Source organism: Phaethon lepturus, unplaced genomic scaffold (assembly GCF_000687285.1).
Source record: "Phaethon lepturus isolate BGI_N335 unplaced genomic scaffold, ASM68728v1 scaffold20289, whole genome shotgun sequence".
In the NCBI taxonomy this organism is placed as follows: domain Eukaryota; kingdom Metazoa; phylum Chordata; class Aves; order Phaethontiformes; family Phaethontidae; genus Phaethon; species Phaethon lepturus.
In genome coordinates this window covers 1-13,770 of record NW_010565766.1, presented here as the reverse complement: position 1 = coordinate 13,770, position 13,770 = coordinate 1, and the positions used below count along the sequence as shown (strand labels likewise).

Genomic DNA, 13,770 nt, shown 5'->3' with positions numbered 1-13,770 from the left:
GAGGTCATCTGGTCCAACCCCTCAGATCAAGCAGAGCCACCTAGAGCCAGCTGCCCAGGACTACGTCCAGATGCCTTTTCAGTGTCTCCAAGGATGGAGACTCCACAACCTCTCTGGGCAACCCATTCCAGTTCTCAGTCACCCTCACAGTGGAAAATGTTTTTCCTTCTGTTCAGAGGGAAACTCATGTGTTTCAGTTTGTGTCCACTGGCTCTTGTCCTGTCATGGGACACCACTGAGAAGAGCCTGACTCAGTCTTCTCTATAATCTCCCTTCTGATATTTGTAAATGTTGATGAGATCCCACCCTGAGCCTTCTCTTTTCCAGGCGGAACAGTCCCAGCTCTCTCAGCTTCTCCTCATACGCTGGGACGCTCGAGTCCCTTAGCCATCTTACTGACCCTTTGCTGGACTCACTTCAGTAGCTCCATCTTTCTCTGGTACGGGGGAATCTAGAAATGGACACAGTGCTTCAGGTTGTGACCTCACCAGTGCTAAGCAGAGGGGAAGGATCACCTCCATTGACCTGCTGGCAACACTCCTCCTAACGCAGCCCAGTACACCGTTAGCCTTCTTTGCCACAAGGGCACATTGCTGACTCATGTTCAACTTGGTGGCCACCATGAACCCCAGGGCCCTTTCTGCAAAGCTGCTCTCCAGCCTGTTGGATCCCAGCATGCCCTGGCGCCTGGGGTTATTCCTCCCCACGGGGCACGACTTTGCATTTCTCCCTGTTGAACTTCACGAGGCTCCTGCCAGACCATTCCCTCAGCCTGTCAAGGTCCCTCTGGATGGCAGCACAACCCGCTGGTGTACCAGCCATTTCTCCCAGCTTTGTGTCACCAGCAAACTTGCTGAGGATACCCTCTGCCCCATCATCCAGATTGTTAATGAAGATGCTGAATGGAACTGGAGCCAGTACTGAGCCCTGGGCTACAGAGCTAGTTACTGGCCTCCAACTAGACTTAGTGCTACCGAGCACCACCTTCTGGGCCTGGTTGTTAAGTTTTCAGTCCACCTCCTTGTCTGCTCATCTAGCCCACATTTCATCAGCTTCTCTGCGAGGACCTTACAGGAGACAGTGTCCAAAACCTGACCAAAGTGAAGGTAGACAATATCCACTGCTCTCCCCTCATCCACCAAGCCAGTCACGTCATTGTAGAAGGCAATCAGGTTAGTCAAGCATGACTTCTCCTTGGTGAATCCATGCTGACTATTCTTGATGACTTTCTTGTCCTCCAGGTGCCTAAGAGTGTTTCCAGAATTAGTTGTTCCATTACCTTCCCAGGTTTTGAGGTCACGCTGACTAGCCTGTAGTTCCCTGGATTCTTCTTCTTGCCCTTCTTAAAGACAGGAGTGACATTTGCTTTCCTCAAGTCCTCAGGCACTTCTCCCAGTCATCATGGTTATTGAAAGATTGTTGATAGTGGCCTCACAATGACATCAAACAGCTCCCTTAGCATTCATGGGTGAATCCCAGCAGGGCCCATGGATATGTGCATGTGCTGTTTGCTTAAGTATTCCTTAACTTCATCTCTTCTAGGTCTTTCCCCCAGGTCTCCGGGGCCTTCTGAAAGGCAGTCAGGATGATAAAGACTGAGGTGAAGAAGGCATTCAGTATCTCAGCTTTTTCCATGTCCTGTGTCACTGGGTCCTCAGCCTCATTCAGCAGCAGGCCCACATTTCACCTGGTCTTTGTTTTGTCACCTACGTATTTATAGAAGCCCTTCTTTGTTGTCTTTAACATTCCTACCCTGATTCAACTCCAACTGGGCTTTGGCTTTCCTTACCCCATTTCTGCATGCTCAGACAGTGTCTCTGTATTCCTTTCAGGTTACCTGCCCCTGCTTCCACCTTCTGCATACTTCCTTATTACGTATGATTTCTGTCAAGAGCTCCTAGTTCATCCACGCAGGACTCCTGGCATTTTTGCCCAACTTCCCACCCTTTGGGATGAACTGCTCTTGATCTTGGAGGAGGTGATCCTTGAATATTAACCAGCTTTCTTGGACCCCTCTCCCTTCCAGGGCCTTATCTCATGGGACTCTACCAAGCTGATCCCTGAAGAGACCGAAGTCTGCGCTCCTGAAGTGCAGTGTTGTGATCTTGCTTTTGCCCTCTTCCATCCTCTCAGCATCCTGAACTCTACTATCTCATGGTCACTGTAGCCTTCAACCTTCATATCCCCAATGAGTGCCTCCTCATTTGTGAGTACAAGGTCCAGCAAAGACCCTCTCTTCATTGGCTCCTTTATCACTTGGGTCAGGAATCTGTCACTGATGCTCTCCAGGAACTTCCTGGATTGCTTATGTCCTGTCATGTTGTCCCTCAAGCATACACTGAGGTGGCTGAAGTCCCCCGTGAGGACCAGGGCCTACAAACATGAGGCTGTTTCTAGTTGTCTGCAGAAGGCCTCATGCACTTGTTCTTCCTGGTCAGCCAGTCTATAGCAGACACCCACAATGTCACCCATACTGGTCTGCTCTTTAATCCTTACTTATGGCTCCTCATCCATCCTCAGGTGAGCTCCATGCATTTTAACTGTTCCCTCACATAAAAAAAAAACTGTTCTCCCTGCCCTTCCCAAAAGGACTGTATCCCACCACGTCTCTGTGATCCCCAGTATGTGAATGTGTCCAGAGGAGGGCAACAAAGCTGGTGACAGGGCTAGAAGACACATCTTCTGAGGAGTGGCTAAGGACTTTGCGTTTGTCTAGTTTGGAGAAAAGGAGGCTGAGGGACAACCTCATTGCTCTCTACAACTTCCGTAGGAGGGGAAGTGAAGGGAGAGGTGCTGAGCTCTTCTTCCTGGGACCCAGGGACAGGATGCATTGGAATGCTTCAGATTTGACATTAGGAAACTTTTCTTTACCGAGAGGGTGGTCAAACACTGGAACAGGCTTTCTAGAGAGGTGGTCGATGCCCCAAGCCAGTCAGTGTTTAAGAGGCATTTGGACAATGCCCTTAATACCATGCTTTAACTTGTGGTCAGCCCTGAAGTGGTCAGGCAGTTGGACTAGACGATCACTGTAGGTCCCTTCCAACTGAAATATTCTATTCTAATTTATGCTAACATGTGGACTATCACTCCTAGATGAAAGATAGTATTTCTTACTACACTTCACATTTTCTTCTGCTGTATTTGTTATGACATAGCTGTATGTTACTCAGCACTAATGCTAATAAGCGTACAACAACAACACCACAACTCTGCATACCAGCCAAAAGCATCTGCCCATACCAAAACCTATGGTCATTGAAATTTATCGTTGATTAATCTCTACTGAAAACATTGAGTAATCTCATTGAGACAGTAGTTAATGTCATATGTTTAGGTAATGCGTCAAAACAGAATTTGTACTACCTTGAAGGTATTTATCATTTAACGTTTTTATTTATTTCATCAGCACAAGTATAATAGTAAAGATAACTTATGCGGAGTATGCTTAAACCAACATGAAATGCTTTCCTACCTCCAGGCATAATCTGACCAACATCCTGGACAGTTAACACTGACAACTTCTCTTCTGTATCCACTCTTATCACGCTGAAACTCAGACAATTCATAGATAACACCGCTTTTCCTGGAGGAGGCCCACCCAATTCTGGGGGTCTGAAAAACAGAAAGTCAAATCAACAGACCAACAGCAATATGGTCATCAAAAACATTCTGCAAGTCTCTGAGGCTTGTTAAGGTAAGGAGAAATAATGGTTTCTCATTTTAAAAAAACAAAGAGTTCAAAAGTGGTGCTCTTAACTAGATGAAAAAAAAGCTAGAACAAAACATCACATAGCTTCTTCCCACTCTAAAATGTTACAGAGAAGCTTTAATTCTATTATGGCAAAGAAGTGTCAAGAATAAGCATTCACAAGCTAAATTTTGTAAACACAAGGAAAAATTAGGAAGTGTTTGCAGGGTTTAACACTTCTTACTCTGAGCATAATTGATTGGGGACCAATGACTCCATTTTGTGTAACTTCTCAAGTTTCAGTATGGAACAGAGCAAAAGATTCGAGGTGCTGTTGTAAAAAACAGTTCTTTAAGTGGTTGATTTTTTTTTTTTTTTTAATTGGGAAATGTCAGTTCTACCACCAGAGAAAGTACTCTCCAAAATCTCAAACTTTTTGTTTCAAGTTTTCTTGAAATTGATTTTCCAAAAAACCACATTTTGATCAAAACAACTGTCAAAAAATTCCAGCATATTCCATCCATATATCTATTGATAAATTATCTCCAGAAATTCAATGCTATTTTTCAGACTAGTTACAAATACTGTTTTTCTTTCTTTAGCCCACTGTATACAAGACATTGTATATAAGCAATTACTTGACGATTCAGCATCTTCTTCCTCCCAAATAAGTAACAGTCTTGATTTTTGGGGCATTTTATAAAGGTCCTCCAGCAACATCAGTGAGGATGAGACCTCGCAGTTTAAAAAAAAAAAAAAGGCAAAACCAACTTTATGGCTGACTACTTTTAGAAAATATAAAACTTTTTAAAGAAAAAAACCAAAAATCGTCCATCCTTCAGTGAAGGAGATACCTGCAAGCCTCAGACTTACTCTGTCTAGGTCTTTGGGTATCTTTATGTGGGCAATCATCTTTTCTGACTACTGTTTTAACACCAGATATATTTCAATAGTCAAGAAATGCTTCAGTTCACTTCTCAGAAAAGAGAATTACCTGCGAATGGCAACAGTTAGTGCCTCCGAAGAACTAGCACAGGGACAGATTACTTCTGGTCTCAAACCTCTGGACTGAAATACATTCAGGAATGCATCACAGGAAGATATTGACCCTAAAAAGAAAAAACACACAATTGGAAACATTTTGTCAAGGGCAGGAAAGCTTGAGCAGCAGGATTTCAAAAATCTATGCTTACTCTCAGCTCAGCTATACAAATATGGTTTCATCCACGCACAAAAACAATATACTTTCAAACTGCCTAAAAGACATTCCAGCCTATTACTAGATATTAGACTTGGAGAAAAAACTCCCAGTGGTTAACAACTGATTCACTGAATGAAATTCACAACTCTCTCTGGCAGCACTCCATAACGCTTAACATCATGGAAAGTCCTTCAGGGATCAGAATATTTTGTCACTAACGGTAACTGTACCTGTTGGCTTCCTGTATAGCTCCTGTATGAGTGTTTCTTACAGAGGTCACAGTCCAAAGCATTTAGAAACTAGCATCAAATGCTTCTGACATATATTCACTTCAGAACTGTACCTGGCCTTTAGCACTCAGCCCAAAATGCACGAGGGTACCTCATCACTTACACAGCTTTATATTTTTTATATCACTTTTTTTTGTATCACTTACACAGCTTTGTATTTTACAGTTGTGGAACTGCAGCACATAATGCAAACCAGCAAACTTCACTGATTATACTACATCCTAGGTATAATTTCATGTCAATTCATATAAGAGTACAGCACTGATGAAAAGATGAAGTTGAAAAAATGAATTTACACAGCTAAATATAGCTAAGAAGTGCAAACAGCAAGGAAAAAGCAGTGGCATCACTAGCATACAAATAGTATTTTACTGTAGAGTGAACTGCCTGATTTTCTAAGCATCAGCTCTGAAACAGCGCTTACAACCAATATAGTCTTAGCAAGACCATTTGAAGCTTTCAGCTTCTGCCATCACGATTTGCTGACCTCTCATCATGCAACTCCAACAAATCTGAAATACTGTTGATTTTCTAGTGTATGAGAACAGAGAAATTAAGCAACTAAGGTATATTCTTGCCTGTTGCAAAAGAAACCTCCCAGCTGCCTTCTCCAATTACTGTAAACCACCACCACATGATTGACAGAAAAGGCAAGAACCTACCGCATACTCTAGTTAACAGTTGTCATGGTTTTGAGTTAAGGCTGTGACTGCTCCCATTTTTATGTCCTTGCACATAACTGAGACAAGCCCTTGGGGCACATGCAGAATCGGACACACTTCAACTCAGAGATTTCATGTCTACATGCAATACACAAGCAACTACCTCAAAACTGACATTATGATTTACTCGAAATTTTAAAAGCCTCTTTCAAATTACATTGCCAACTATTCTTTATATGAAGAATATATCCTTCAGAACATTTTCTATGACAGTTTTGCTCCAGTGTCCTTGGCAAAGAAATACTGCTGCTGTCTCTGTTTTGCTGAAGATGAACTATAGGGCTGACGAGTTCCTACAGTGCAAACCCAGAGTTCTGTGATTTACAGTGTGCTTTAGCTCACCTTGGACACACACTCAGAAAATGCATCCATACTCACATGGATTAGCTCCATCTGCCACTATTAACATTCGTAAAGAGCTCAGACTGACATCTCTCTGATCCCTCTGAGCCAAAAGTGACCAGTGCATATCACGTGATTTTACTACCGCTACACGGGCTGAAAATAAAATAAAAAATAATAAAAAAAAACCCCCCAACATTATGGTAGGTGTGCAGAACAAAATAACAACCAGTTAGAAAATTATATAAATACTTCTGTGTATTTCCATAAAATTATTAAACAAATTACAAACATAGAAAAGAAGTACAAATGCCAAGTATTTAACTCCTGCATAAATGCATGTATACTCAAACTATCCAGATGGACTTGACTATAGAATGTAAATGTTTATTCTAAATTCAAATACTGAGATGAGAAACAGTTTCTTTAAAGATCTATCAGGAGAAGCCATCAACATCACGCAATGAATCTATAAGTACATATAATACTGAAATGAAGTACCCAATTGCTAAAGCCGTGGCGAAGAAAGTTGGGTGGATAAAAGAGCAGTGGCCTCAGCTATAGCAGACATTTTATAGAAAGAAATGTATTTAATTTTGGTTTTAAATTATACAAAAAGAGACAGGTTAAATGAAAATACTTGAAGGTTACCTTTGTATGAGCAGACTTTCTGTATCCAGGAAAGTGGATTAACCTTCATTAATGCATAGGGAATACTGATGACATGCATCCTGTTCATAACACTCTGTGAGAAAAGTAGTAAAAAATAAAATTTCAAGCGGCTCAAAGAATACACAGCATATAACAATACTTTAAAAAAAAAATCATCACAGCTACAGCATAACTCTTACATTTAACTGTTAATGAAAACTATGTGCATAGTCAGTAAAAACATAAACTATGCCTGTGCTGTTACTGAAAAAGTAACATTTTATTCTGAAAAATACAAGTACTGAAATATAAATAGTTTGAGAGAGTTTGACCTCATTCTGATACCAATACTCTACCCCTGAAAGAAGCAACTTGCTGCAGTCTTTTTCATTCATTCAAATACTTACTGTTAATACGCCATGCCAAAGGCCAGCATCTCTTTTGAAATCCAAGACATTTGTTAGTGTTTCAGCTGAAAGTGAAGGAAAAACTATCAGACTTAAGAAGCATATTTATAAGAATATTTAAGAACTCTAAATATTTGTTAAAGCAACTGTGAAACTTCCAACACCACTAAGAAATCAAATCTATGTTGGCATGCCTTCTTGTCTGTAACAGACTGCTTAAGATGAAAGTGTCTTATTTCACTTAAAACAATCATCTTTAAATTATGATTATAGACTAGGTTATTACAAGGAACTTAAGACCCTGTCTTCATTATAATAACACTTCCACGTGTTTGTTACCTTTGCCAGTGAACTATGCAGACCAAAACTCTAGTTTTCATGCAAACATTTTCAGCTGAACTGAGAAAGTTCAGCTATATGTGAAAGAATTAAATTTAGTGAAAAATATTACCATGGCTGTACTAAATTTTCTTCCATGTTTTCTCTCAGAAATCCAAACACCGTATGTGATTTAAAAGAAAAGAATCAAAGATTTTCAATCAAAGATTTAACCTGATTTTAGAGGGATATCTTACATCGATCAGGTGAAACTTGCTTATCGCTGATGTAGGATGGCTCCATGCAAAATAAATTGTTCTTTGGGGTTCCCTCCCGCCCCCTTTTCAGAATGTACACAGCTATTTCCCAATAAATAAAATACTTCGGTAAGTCAGCTACATATCCATTCATTCTCCGGGTGACAGGGAGCTCAGATGTGTAGTCCCAGACATGAGCCTGTACATAAGGAAATGCAAATCCTCCATACCCTCAATTCTTTTCGACCTTCAGGAAACATGAACTGCATAGAACTGGATTTGCTGGAGAAAGCAGCCAGCAGTTTCACACCGTCTTACGACAGACTCTGAATCTGATCCTCACATGGGCTGGATGAGCAGACAAGGAGGTGGACTGAAAACTTAACAACCAGGCCCAGAAGGTGGTGCTCGGTAGCACTAAGTCTAGTTGGAGGCCAGTAACTAGCTCTGTAGCCCAGGGCTCAGTACTGGCTCCAGTTCCATTCAGCATCTTCATTAACAATCTGGATGATGGGGCAGAGGGTATCCTCAGCAAGTTTGCTGGTGACACAAAGCTGGGAGAAATGGCTGGTACACCAGCGGGTTGTGCTGCCATCCAGAGGGACCTTGACAGGCTGAGGGAATGGTCTGGCAGGAGCCTCGTGAAGTTCAACAGGGAGAAATGCAAAGTCGTGCCCCGTGGGGAGGAATAACCCCAGGCGCCAGGGCATGCTGGGATCCAACAGGCTGGAGAGCAGCTTTGCAGAAAGGGCCCTGGGGTTCATGGTGGCCACCAAGTTGAACATGAGTCAGCAATGTGCCCTTGTGGCAAAGAAGGCTAGCGGTGTACTGGGCTGCGTTAGGAGGAGTGTTGCCAGCAGGTCAATGGAGGTGATCCTTCCCCTCTGCTTAGCACTGGTGAGGTCACAACCTGAAGCACTGTGTCCATTTCTGGATTCCCCCGTACCAGAGAAAGATGGAGCTACTGAAGTGAGTCCAGCAAAGGGTCAGTAAGATGGCTAAGGGACTCGAGCGTCCCAGGGCCACAAGGATGACTGGGGATTGGAGCATCTGGAAAAACATTATGCGGAGGTGACTGCACATTGGCCCAAGTTGCCCAGAGAGGTTGCAGAGTCTCCATCCTTGGAGACACTGAAAAGCCATCTGGACATGGTCCTGGGCAATGGGCTCTAGGTGGCCCTGCTTGAGCTGAGGGGTTGGACCAGATGACCTCCAGAGGTCCCTTCCAATATCAACCATTCTGTGATTCGCATGTCCCAAGATACATTAGCACCCACTACCTAATTATGGGCTAGAAACTAGGTAAAACATGAGATTCTTCGAGGAAACAGATAACAAAGGGAGAAGTTTTTGGTTAATGGTAGCACAGTTGAACTTCATGCACATGGTCAAAACCAGTTGCAGTTCCTGGCTATTCACTGAGAGACTGACTGAAAACAAATAGATCTCTCACTTTATTCAAATCCCTATGGAGATGTTCTTTTGTAGGATATGATTAACTACGAGGAAGATCCCTGCCTTTCTGAAAATAGAAACTACTGTGGCCAAAATTGTGAAGCTGCAGGAAGCTATGAACAAAGCAGAAGGCAAAACTTTATGCTGGGTATGGTATGGTCTATACAGAACGCAAACCTCGTGACAGCACCTCTAGCATGCGGCAATAGAAATTTGAAAAACGAACATACAAGAGGACAAGAGAATTCAGCACCCTCCATGAAGATCTGAAATGTTAATGGCTAGCAACACTACTCCACATTTGTCTGAAAATTAACATGTGTAGACCCTTTCAATCCATAATTGGTTGCCATCATCCTTTCAGGATTCAGGAACTGCTGTACAATCCTTTAGCTACGAGCTGGATCCACCCTCCCCTCTCCCAGCACAGTCCATGTAGTTGGTAGCTGTCATGGGATGTCCTGAAATGAAAATGGGAAATGGCCCTCTTTGATGATAACTAAAAAGAGTACAGGTATCTGACTGTGAAATCCTCTTTTATACTATCATACTATTTGTGTGGACTTTGGAGCACTACAGGCATAAACCAATTGCCCAAAGGAGAAAGGAAAAAAAATAAGTGCAAGAGAGGATAGTTAGCAACTATTAGCAATCTGCTCGTGCCCTCAAATGCGCTAACTAGAATCACAGACCTACTTCAAGTAATTGGGCCAGACGACTTGCACTAGGACTTTTAACTTTGTGATCTAGGCAGGCAGGGTCATCAAACGTGCAAAAGCAGTAAAGTCAAGTTAAGTTGGGTTGTTTTTTAAAATGGTAACTGTCAAGATTTCTTGATTAACCCTCTCTTTCACGGGTCAAGTGTCACACTCCTAGGAATAACAAAGTTGAAGAGTTGTAAGGATGCATATTACATCTCACCTAGTCATTACTGAGTTTCAAGTCAAGACTTCAAAAGACTTTCCCTTTTCTCCTGATAAGAAGCTGCACAACTGACACCAGCCTGTCTGCACAGCACACCAGTCTGCACTGTTAGAGCAGCTACAACTGGAACTGGCAGCATCCAAAGCTCTTCAAAGAGGTCCAAATGACCCAAATAATCTCTAGAATCAGTCTAAGAAAGCTCCCTTAATTTCTGCTAGTACAGCTCCTCTAACTTTACACGTGGGCCTCTCAAACTGGCCCCCTTATGACTTCATAAAGTGTCCAGTGCATTCAAAAGGCATTAGGGAGGGCAAAACAAATTCACAGCAAAGCTGTTTTCAAGAGGATGAAAAATCAGTATAACTCTTACCACCAACCAACAAATTTATGAAGACTGGAAAATCCAAACCCTTGAATAAAATCAATATGGATCTTAGGTTAAAAAAATACACATTGATTATGATTTCACAAGTGGCTTCTTACTTTCCTTCACATATCACATTGATTAGGAATTTTGTCTTTCCCTTTGCAATTTAAATTACCGAGTCATTTTAAGACAGTAAGCATGATTTTACAGCATAAATTGTTTGAATAGTCAAAGCTATGAATATCATTTTAAAGTTGTACCTATCTAACTTACCTTCTGAATAACCACATGCCTGAGTCAATGCATGACAGTGTGCCAGCATGGAAGCATGAGATATAGTAATGCCCACTGTGCTGCCCTCCTTACTTGTTTTGTACTGAAAAGAGAAAGTTTATACAAGCATTAGATTAACAACAAAATGTAGAAAATTTACAGTAGTGAACGGAAAGGGTATTCTGTTATGAAAATTAAGCAAACTTTTTGGAAAAGAAAATAAAAAAGCTAACATAAAAGATGCATTTATATTCAGAGAATACACTCATATCATATGAAATCTGACTGTTTCTCTACCCCAATTAAATAAATTGTCCCAGGGATCCCAAAACGCCAATTAACCCCAATCTTCAGTCTGACTCAGCACAACCACTCAAATGACAGTTTGCCTGACAACCTCGAGGGAAGCATTCTTGTTCCACGGTTGAAAATACTGTAGTAATCTTTTTTACTGCATCAAGGGATTAAAAGAAGAAAACATGCCGTGACATACAACTACAATAGAGTAATCATAAGTTAGGCATATTATACTGTGTCACCTCAATGTAAGCAATCTCAGCACTGGCATCCCGTACTTGCGGATGCCAGTCCTTCGTCGGTTTTGCCAGATGCTTCCCATCAATCACAAACCAAATGAGACGAGGCCAGCCTTCAAAGAAAAAGAAAAGTTACTGTCATTACAGTTCCAAAAATCAGGGTTTTTTCCCCAGTTTTCGGAGATAACAACAGGAGGCAAGCAAAAGCTGCAGCACCATCACCCTGACAGGAAGAAGCAGCACTAAGTACTGTCTTGACAATGAAGGCAGTTCTTTATATGTAAGCTAGAAGCATGCAAGCAAACTCAAAGACTGTTGTTTAATAGCAGCAATGGATATATCTACCCTTTATCCTATGAAGACATTTGAGTAGCTTAAAAACATACCTTTGAATGTGACCACCTCGCCAGTCTGAGCTTTAGGAAGGCCTTTTTGACAGGCATCAGTGGTTAAAGCTAGTGTTACTCCACAGCTGCCCAAAAGAAATCCAACTTGCTGGCTGCCAGCATCCTATAGAGAAACGATGTTGCAGCAAACTTACAAATAACAAAGCTTTTGTACAATTTACCATAACTTTTGCATGTTTAGAAAATATTAAGCCAATTTATATCACAGGAAAAAACAAATTTCTAGCCCATAAAACCTTTTATGGAAGACAAAAGACTGAAGTCTACACTCAAAAGGCTTAGTTTTGCTTAGTGCCAAGTAAGTTAGATTTGCCAGTAGATCTGGCAAGCAATGGTAGCAAAATAGTATTGAAAAGCAATGGCTTTGCATCCCTCTCTAACTCAACAGGGACATTTATAAGTTCTGGTAAAACAGAGAGGTGGTTTGATGCTGTTTCTGAGTCCTGAGGCACTGAAAAGCAGAGCCTATAGCTTTTCAGCTCTTCCCTAATAGTCTCAATATATGTGGGATTATACTGGAATTTCCAGTAACTATGGGTCCCCACCTGCCTGTGCTCTCATTACTCAGCATGAAAGCTGAAAAGACAGCATTTCTGTGTTATGTTTTGCGAAATACTTTCACACATCTTTTCAAAAATAGGGAATTAAAAGAATTTCTACAATTACGTAACCTAAAATAGTTAACTTACTAGCTTCATACTATTTCCCCCCTTTCCTAGCTAAGTATTAAACACTTTCCAAGCATATAATGTGCACTAAGTAGTTCAGCTGATGCACCACACTGCTTTCAAAAGTGCAGGCTCTGAGGGGTCCCGTATAAGGACTACAGGATTTAGACACCCACCCAGTTTATTTATTTACAAAACCATAAACACGTTGAATGTATTTGCCTACCTTTCTTGTTAGTGGAACTTCTATTGGGACAGGAATAAGTTCCGCCAGGAGACATCCATAAAATGCCACCATAAACATAACTGGATCACTATTAGGAAATACAAGAGCTACCTACAAAAATACATTAAAATAATAAATGTTTTTTGTCGTTGTTTGTGGAGGGAGGGCTGCCTTTTAGTTTATGGAGAAAAATCTTCACAATGTTCAGGTTCATATTTAAACTAGGAACAGAAATACTAAATGTTGCGATAATATACTATTACAAGTCACAGCACTACAAGGCTTTCTTTAGCTAAAGCTGTTCCTCACTGTCTATTTTATCCATAGAGACCTTTTCAAACAGGAGCCTACCCGGTCTCCAGGCTTCAGCAGTGGTTCGTTCTTGGTGGTTAGTTTGTTTAGCAGGGTATATGCTAACTTCAAGCTTCGACTCCACAGCTTGCCTAAAGAAAAAAGACAATACAGAAATTAAAAAAATAAGAGACTAAAATTTTAATATTTAATTGACAAATCTCAGTGCCTTATATATGCACTAGGCAAGTTGGTTGTATAACAGGGTCAACAGGCAAATGAGTAAGTAACTGGGGAAGAGCGAACATTGCTATTGTGAAAGCAATTCCACCTCACAAACCTGCTGAGGTCTTCCAAAGTTTCAGTGCATGCGCACACACACACATAGCGTCTGGCTGATACAACCTAACTGCATTTCCAAAAAGCATGTCACAACACTCCTTTTTAAGGGCTTTTAGAGAAAGCAAACTGCTTGGGATAAAAACAAAAATCCTAAACTAGACAAAAAATTAACTGAAATTTAGGAAACAAAGGGTAGGACTAAATGCCACAATATCTGGCTCTGTGAAATGCCAGTTCAGTGCTCAGTAGTGATCTACACAGCTCTCAATAATTCAGAACAAAAAAAATTATACCAAGTTATTAAATGCAATAATCTACTTATTTGACACAATATAAAACCAATTTTTAATTTGTCACCTCCAAAAAAAAAACCCAAAACTTTGATTAAAGCTTTTAAAAAAAAAA

General features: G+C 41.0%; 1 protein-coding gene across 1 annotated transcript; it reads right to left on the bottom strand.

Moving 5' to 3' along the window:
* Window positions 1–2,393: 2,393 nt before the first annotated feature.
* On the bottom strand, window positions 2,394–13,176 carry LOC104627166 (disco-interacting protein 2 homolog A-like; the record flags this gene model as incomplete). Its single annotated transcript, XM_010295289.1, has 11 exons — window positions 2,394–2,443; window positions 3,473–3,612; window positions 4,683–4,797; window positions 6,280–6,399; window positions 6,895–6,988; window positions 7,302–7,366; window positions 10,896–10,998; window positions 11,435–11,544; window positions 11,818–11,941; window positions 12,733–12,843; window positions 13,084–13,176. Coding segments are annotated over 11 exons (1,125 nt in total), but the record flags the coding sequence as incomplete, so codon positions are not given.
* Window positions 13,177–13,770: the final 594 nt, after the last annotated feature.